At 37.4% G+C, this 8,269-nt stretch overlaps 1 protein-coding gene and 1 pseudogene across 1 annotated transcript; both read right to left on the minus strand.

Moving 5' to 3' along the window:
* Window positions 1–2,971: 2,971 nt before the first annotated feature.
* LOC116171971 lies at window positions 2,972–4,286 on the minus strand (annotated as a pseudogene).
* A 2,486-nt stretch (window positions 4,287–6,772) lies between these two features.
* LOC116172367 (retinol-binding protein pinta-like) lies at window positions 6,773–7,972 on the minus strand. Its single transcript, XM_031489576.1, has 4 exons — window positions 7,799–7,972; window positions 7,216–7,751; window positions 7,059–7,167; window positions 6,773–7,005 (listed from the first exon to the last, which is right to left on the minus strand). The coding sequence occupies exons 1-4, from the start codon at window positions 7,962–7,964 to the stop codon at window positions 6,854–6,856; spliced, it is 963 nt and encodes a 320-aa protein (XP_031345436.1). The 5' UTR covers window positions 7,965–7,972; the 3' UTR covers window positions 6,773–6,853.
* Window positions 7,973–8,269: the final 297 nt, after the last annotated feature.

Genomic DNA, 8,269 nt, shown 5'->3' on the forward strand with positions numbered 1-8,269 from the left:
ATGAAAGTTGATGTATACTCTATGCAGTCTTTCCAATAGTGAAATTAAATTGTACTTTCAAAGGATTAGTTTTCAAGATATATCCATTATCCAGTTCTTCGTAACCACACAAGAATGTTGCGGATTGTAACGAGTGGTCGCTTTAGAATCAGAAATAAAGGTAATTTTTCGAATTTATATTTTGGTACGCACATTTGCACATGTACCGCTCAATAGTGTACTTCAACAAGATATGTGAGGCGATAACGAGCCATATCAAGAAACGTATTGCAGCAAGCGAGCGATCTCAAACCTTATTATGAAATCTTCCGTGGGTAGTAAGCTCCTTATGTCTATTTTGCAACAGTGGAATAAAGAAGCACGCAAACTGTTCAAACTACTAATGAAGTTCGTAATTTAAGGTTGATTATTTGAATCATTTTGGTGTATTGTTTCCATTAATTTCTACGATAGGCTTGCTGCCTTCCACTCTAAGATAGTTTTAGTTAGTTATCGTTTAGAATTTAACATTTCGGTCAGTAACATCACAACAAAATTGTATCCTAGTTTTTCGGCGAGTTTAAGATTAAAGGATTAATAATTTTTACTGAGATAGCTGGCAAGTAAATGAATAATACAGCATGCGGTCCCCAAAAAAAATTCATGGTTACAAAAAAGCTCGCGATTTCCAAAAATTCAATATTATCAAAAGAAATTCGCGATTATGGAAAAGGCTTGCGATTATGTACTTCAAAAAACTAATCAAACTTCGAGCTGAACTTCGAGAATACGACTTGCTCTGGTGGGCTTCGTGGTGCAGCATTCTTATGCTAGCCGTTCGTCGTTCATCTAATCGCTGTAGCTGCCACGCGGGCGGCTTAATATTATCAGTAAGTATGTACAGTCATTGACCGGACTAATGGCCTTCGAGTACAACAGTACATTAATTGCAGGAACGCAATCACTAACTATTTACTTTCTCTACTTTGTTAATGAAAATCCCCGAAGCAATAGTATGCGTTCTTGTCATTATTCTTCTACTTTAATTTCGATTGATATATTCTGTGTACAAAAGCAGCTTACTTATGCTACATTAATCTAGATCCATCTTTCTAAAAGAACCCTCCAAGCCGAAAATTTCAGAACAGGTTTTTGAAGTACCTGGTCGTAATCGTTCGTCAATCTTGCAATTTTCGTCTTTAAGGAACCAATCTCGGTAACTTTCCACCTTATTCTTCCAAAAAACTACAACAAACCAAAACCTGCTTAACGCGCAAGTTTTCTGCATATTGTTACCCGTTAGATCCTTTATAGAACCATTGCAACCTCCAAACTCGTGAGGTAATAGATCTTGTGGAACTTTCTTAAATAACTCCTCGAAGTTGCCCTCACTATATAATGCCATCTAAGAAATTTCTGTAAAATGGCAAACTGGTTTCACACCTACGCCTACCCTTTGCTGTAGTTTCTGTGAACCGAAAATCCCACTAACAACAGCGTTGTCGTCCTCCCGTAGCAGTATATCCTCGATCATTTAACCTAGCTTACTAAGGTTGACCACCGTCATTAGATTGGGATTAAGATTGTCGTTGATCCGAAGGAGTATTATTCTGGGGCCATTTTCGTTTGCCACTTTGGGTAGCGGAAGAAAGAAACCTGCGTTTAAGATGGCCTGCAATTCAGGCAGTAAAGGGTCTCTGTTTGTGAACGCTTCTGGTGCCATCGTTCGGATTGTAAAGTATCTATCCAACCTTTCTTTTGTGCGTTCTAAACTGAATTTGCTGCATCGAAGGAACGAAACCAGTAACTGGTCACCTAGAAAGCGTGTTAAATTGAATTCAGACGAGAATTCACTTCGTTCAATTCTTTCTCGGCAATCTGTTGCAGTTCTTGTGGAAGTGGGCGCACTTTTGTTGTAGGAACCGTAGTTTCCACCTTCATGATGGCAAAATTTGTAGACTGGTTAAAATCAAGAGAATCGCGATATTTAAACCGTTAATGATCTAATTTAAATGTTTAAAGTATGAATTCATTTGCGTACTCATGTTATTAACTTGCGTATGCAGTAAGTTTATGGATTTTTCATGTAATGCTAACAATTACACTGGTAGTTCTGGTTCGCGTATGATGAAAAAAATTATTTAATTATACAAAATCATAATTTTGGCAACACATTTTTTTTCTCACACATTGATGTTTACTACATACCGTCTGCAATCGGCGATGAAATGGTATGGCTCATCATCTTCATTTTCCTACTTTTATTTCGTTCGACATATTCTCATTGCAAAAGTGACGTCTGTCTACTTCCTTTACAAAGCCATATTGCATCCTCAAGCTCCTGCGGTAATAGATCCTTTGGAATTTTCTTAAATAAGTCCTCAAGGTTGTTTTCACTATATAATCCCATCTAAGAAAGCTAGGTATATGTCTGGTTTCACACCTTATACCTACCTACCCTTTGCTTTAGTTTCTCTGAACCGAAAACTTTCAAAATGTTGTAAAGAGCTTCGAAAATTTATAGAAAGCGTCTCTCCCTTCATTCTAAAAGGAAATCCCCTTTCTTCAAATACCGAGTATCATTGCGAACTGTATGGAGTCAACTGAATGGCGTATTTGCTCCAGAATAAAATAAAACTCTCGAATTCCAAACATAGTTCAAGATTATCAAAATAAACTCGCGATTACCGAAAAGGCTTGCGATTACTCAAAAAAATTAAACAACCGAAGTAGGCAATTACTGATCATATTCTTTCTTTAGTTTGTAAAACGAAATCGCCGAGGGAACACTGCGCATTCTTATAATTATTCTGCTACCATAATTTCGTTTAATAATGATAATGCCTTTATAGGTATGATGAGACTAATAAGACAAACAATTAAGAGTAGAGGCGGAATTCAAATAAGCTGCTCTTCCACTGAACCTCTATCGTAGTATAAATTATCTAAGGTTGCGCAACGTGAACTAACATTAACAATAAAAATTACTTAATAAGAAAACAAGTGAATCTATTGGTTAAAACAAATTGCCTAAGGCTCATTTTAAGCTGCATTATTTTGAAATTCGAACAGAACCTTCCATAGTTGTTTCTTGATGTGTTGATCACCAAGACACCTGTTATTCAAGAAAACATTTCATTCCAAAGTGTAACGATATTATGCGGAAATGAACGCTTGAGCACCTTTGAAATATTCTTTGTACAAAGTTAAAATTATAACATTAATCTAGATCTAGCTTTCTAAAAGACCCCTCCAAGCCGAAAACTTCAGAACAGGTTTTTGGAGTACCTGGTCGTAATCGTTCGTCAATCTTACAATGTTCGTCCTTAAGGAACCAATCTCGGCAACTTTCCACCTTATCCTTCCAAAATACTACAACAAACCAATACCAGTTTATCGGTCATTTTTTTGCATATTATTACCCGTCAGATCCTTTACAGAGCCATTACAACCTCCAAACTCCTGTGGTAATAAGTCCTTTGGAATTTTCTTAAATAACTCCTCAATGTTGCTCTCACTGTATAATCCCATCTAGGAAAGGTATGTAAAATGATGACCTGGTTTTACATCTATACATTACCCTTTGTTTTAACTTGTCTGAGCAGAAAACTTTAAAAATATTGTAACAAGCTTCGAAAATTTGCGGAACGTGTGAGTAGTACGCTCCCTTCATTCTAAAAGCAAATCCCTTTTCTTCAATCACCGAGTATCGTTGTAAACTGGCTGGAGTCAACTGAATGGCGTATTTGGACGGACAATCCTTACAATAACTCCAGAACACAACACCACTAACGACAGCATTGTCGTCCTCCCGTAGCAGTATATCCAAGATCATATAACTTAGCTTAGCAATGTTGACCATCGTCATTAGATTGGGATCCAGATTGTTGCTGTACCGAAGGACGATTATTCTGTGGTTATTTTCTTTTGCCACATTGGGTAGTGGAAGAATGAAACCTGCTTCTAAGATAGCTTGCAGTTCGGGTAGTAAGGGGTCTCTGTTTGTGAACATTTCTGGTGCCATCGTTCGTATTGTAAAGTATCTATCCAATCTTTCTTTTCAACTGGTCACCTAGAAAGCGTGTTAAATTGAATACAAGTGAAGACATTTGGGTTACCGATATCAAAGTTGAAATGCGGTTGCTTATTAATCCAATCTCTTATTTGCTGAATGTCGCTAGTACGACGAGAATTCACTTCGTTCAATTCTTTCTCGGCAATCTGTTGCAATTCTTGTGAAAGTGAGCGCACTTTTGTTGTAGGTAACGTAGTTTCCACTTTCATGGCGGTAAAATTGGTAAACTGACAAAAATTAAAAGAGATGCGATATTTAACACGTAAATAAACTACTTTAAATTTGTAAATTTTGGGAATAAATGCATAATTATATACATCTTATTAATCTGCGTATTTAATAAGTTAATTAATGTACATAATCCCATATTACTCTGCCATTTCTGCTTCGAGTATGATGAAAACAATCACTTCATTACAAAATTATAATTCTGACAATTACATTTTTTTCTCGCACACTTAAATGAATAAAATATTAAACTACTGACTAAAATGCTACACACGGTAATTTACATACTTCATAATATAGACTCATTAAGGCAACACCTTAGTACACAAAGGAAAAAAACAGATTTCGCAAATCACAATTCATGCAACCATCAGAACCATTGGAAATGATAACCGTATAACGCCACACGTAAAACACAAATAACCCTTTTTCAATCGAAATACTTGCTCCACTCGCACGGTAGCTCGCTCGTGTCGTAAACGTCAAACTTCTGATTAATAAGCACCGTAACGTGCTCCTAATACTATCAAAGTGTTATCTGGAAAACGCTGCTGAGCATTGCAACAGGAGGGTACGGCGTTGGGTGCACTGAACATAACATGAGTGTACCTACTACCATTGGAAAGACACTTATATAATGGTATATGGCCTGATTTTATAGTTTCCATGTCCATGGTACTTGGAAATGTTTTAGTACACAATAAATCACATTTTCTTAAAGAAGTATAACATATAAAATTGTCACACTTCTTTCAAGAAAATCGTGTTGGCCTGTTTTTTTTCCGGTCGCAATAACTGCAACGGCCTCTGGTGTTGCCTGGTTTTTCCGGGCTGGGGTCAGGTGTTTGATCTTCACCGATAATTTCAAGAATTCTCCCACTCAATGTGTTTGGAATGTTTTTTTATTTGAATCCTCATTCTGAGATGGCCTTCCACGAGTAGAAATGACAGTTGGCGTAGAAATTTGCGTCCGAGTTTCCGGATTGTTTAAAAAATACAACACCATAGAGTTTATGGCGGCAACATTCAGTACGGAGTAAAACACTACCATCGTGTTTCGAGCACAATCATACGCGGAACACAGCTTATCCACCGAATCTACACCCCTTTTGATCGCCTTGTAATCTAAAACCATTTCTGGTTTTTCTCCGTTAGGATCTAAAGCGCCATCATGTTGCAAATTTGACACCAATACCACATTTTTGTTTTTTTAGGAACATGGGATACGATCGCAATATTGGTCTGGAATCCAAAAAGACTAGATCCAATTGGTCTATTTTTTGGGACAGGTAATCTCTATAGGCAGTTCGCGTTTATTTTTGCGAATAGTACCCGAATATGTAAGTTTGTATTCATCGAGAAGAATTTTTACGAGCTCTATTCCAGAAAACCAATTATCACAGGTCACATTTAATTAATTATTTTTTGTTCTATATCTTCAAGGCATTATCTTATGTTAATTTTCCTTTTGTCATTCCGAAATGGACCCCCCAGCTAATTCATCAGGTTGAAAGTTTATGCATTAGGCCCCTGAAAAAAAAACCCGGAATAAAAACCCCGGAATAAAAACCCACGGAAAGAAAATCCCCCGGAAAGAAAACCCCCCGGAAAAAACCCACGGAATGAAAGACCCCCTGGTAAAAAAACCGGAAGAAAAACCACAGGGAAAAAAGGAAATATTGCGCGAGAGCTAAAGTTGCATATTGTTTACTGAAACAGGAATATCAAACAGAACTCGATATTTCACAATTTTCACAAAATAAGTAGGTAATTGCATAATACCCTAAAACTACCTTTAACCCTAATTAAACCTAATATTATGACTTATAGCTTCTAAGAAGTTTACCACATCTCTTTGTCCGGCGCTGTATTCTTCGCAGATATTTTTTAGTCTACTTTGCAGCAGTACATATTTTGCTTTTCTCCTTTTTGGGATTAATCGACCTAAATGTTGTTGGTGCAATTTTGTTCTATCGGCAGCTACCTCTTGACGCATCTTGATAATCAAAACCCACACAGTCGGATGGGTTTGACCCACTAAATTTGCGAATCGGTGATTCCACCTCTCGGTGTGGTTGTTTATCCTTTCTCCGTCTTCAACGTAATATGGTGGGCGTTCCATGTTTCAGGAGGAAAAATTGGCGGAATATTTCGCAACCGCACTGGAACATTGTTGTTGCCCCCACCTATCCTTCTGTATGTTTCGGTTACGTATGTATTATTGAAGTAAACTAGTAGAGATCCTCGGCACCTTGGGGAACATTTTCTTGTAGATACGTCAGACTTGGAATAGCTTATACTATAGGTATCTATTTGCCTTGTACAATCGCCCTAAGATGTATACCTACCTATTGTGGAGATTTAAAAAAGGGGGTGTTCATTCCAGGGTTTTTTTCCGGGGGGATTTCTTTCCGTGGGTTTTTATTCCGGGGGTTTTTATTCCGGTTTTTTTCACGTGTTTTTGTCCTAAACTCCTTAACATTATTCTTTCACTTTAATTTCGTTTGCTACATTCTTTTATAAAAGCGATGTTTTTTTCTTTACTGATTTTACAGCAAAGTGATACTAATATTAATCTAGATCCAGCTTTCTAAAAGAACCCTCCAAGCCGAACACTTCAGAAGAGGTTTTTCGAGTACCTGGTCGTAATCGTTCGTCAATCTTACAATTTTCGTCCTTAAGGAACCAATCTCGGTAACTTTCCACCTTATCCTTCCAGAAAACTACAACAAACCAATACCAGCTTAACGCGCAAGTTTTTTTTGTATCGTGTTACCGGTCAGATCCTTTACAGAGCCATTACAACCTCCAAACTCCTCCGGTAACAGATCCTTTGGAATTTTCTTAAATAACTCCTCAAAGTTGCTCTCACTGTATAATCCCATCTAAGAAATTTCTGTAATTTGGCGAATTGCTTTCACACCAATACCTACCCTTTGTTTTAGTTTCTCTGATCCGAAAAATTTCAAAAAATTGTAAAGAGCTTCGAAAATTTGCGGAAGGTGTGAGTAGTACGCCCCCTTCATTCTAAACGGAAATCCCTTTTCTTCAATCACCGCGTGTCGTTGTAAATTGGATGGAGTCAACTGAACGGCGTATTTCGACGAAAAATTCTTACAATAGCCCCAGAATAAGATACCACTAATAACAGCGTTGTCGTCCTCCCGTAGCAGTATATCCTGGATCATATAACTTAGCTTAGTAATGTTGACAATCGTCATTAGATTGGGATTAAGATTGTCGCTGAACCGAAGGACGATTATTCTGGGGCCATATTCATTTGCCACCTTGGGTAGTGGAAGAATGCATCCCGCTTCTAAGATAGCTTGCATTTCAGGTAGTAAGGGGTCTCTGTTTGTGAAGGCTTCTGGTGCCATCGTTCGTATTGTAAAGTATCTATCCAACCTTTCTTTTGCGCGCTCTAAACTGAATTTGCTGCATCGAAGGAACGAAACCAGCAACTGGTCACCTAGAAAGCGGGTTAGATCGAATACAAGCGAATACTTATATGGTTACCGATTTCAAAGTTGAAGTGTGGCTGCTTATTGATCCAATCTCTTATTTGCTGAATGTCGCTTGTAAGACGGGAACTCACTTCGTTTAATTCATTCTCAGCAATTCGCTGCAACTCTTGTGGAAGTGGGCGCACTTCTTTTATCGGTACTGATGTTTCCACCTTCATGACGACAAAATTTGTAAACTAATAAAAGCGATGCAACATTTAAAACGTACACAAACTTCTTTAAATGTGTAACGTTTGGAATAAATTTGCGTGTATTCACTTGTAGGTAAGAAGTTAATGGCTTGTTCGTGTAATCCTAACAATCACACTGCCATTTTTTGTGTTCAAATTTTTTTCTCGCATATTAATGGCTCATTTACTTGTACAAATCTACAGAACTAAAGCATTTTCACCCTGATTCTTAATGTGGTTTTTGCATTTGTATAGAAGCATTAAAATTATACCAGAATAAGATCAAATCTAGA

This window comes from Photinus pyralis, unplaced genomic scaffold, assembly GCF_008802855.1.
Source record: "Photinus pyralis isolate 1611_PpyrPB1 unplaced genomic scaffold, Ppyr1.3 Ppyr1.4_LG5, whole genome shotgun sequence".
Lineage (NCBI taxonomy): Eukaryota > Metazoa > Arthropoda > Insecta > Coleoptera > Lampyridae > Photinus > Photinus pyralis.

Coding starts and splice junctions, on each gene's coding strand:
- LOC116172367 (XM_031489576.1), bottom strand. CDS start 7,964: ATGAAGGTGGAAACATCAGTACCGATAAAAGAAGTGCGCCCACTTCCA. Junction 7,752..7,798: donor ACACTTCAACTTTGAAATCG/GTAACCATATAA, acceptor CCCGCTTTCTAG/GTGACCAGTTGCTGGTTTCG. Junction 7,168..7,215: donor CAGAGAAACTAAAACAAAGG/GTAGGTATTGGT, acceptor GAAATTTCTTAG/ATGGGATTATACAGTGAGAG.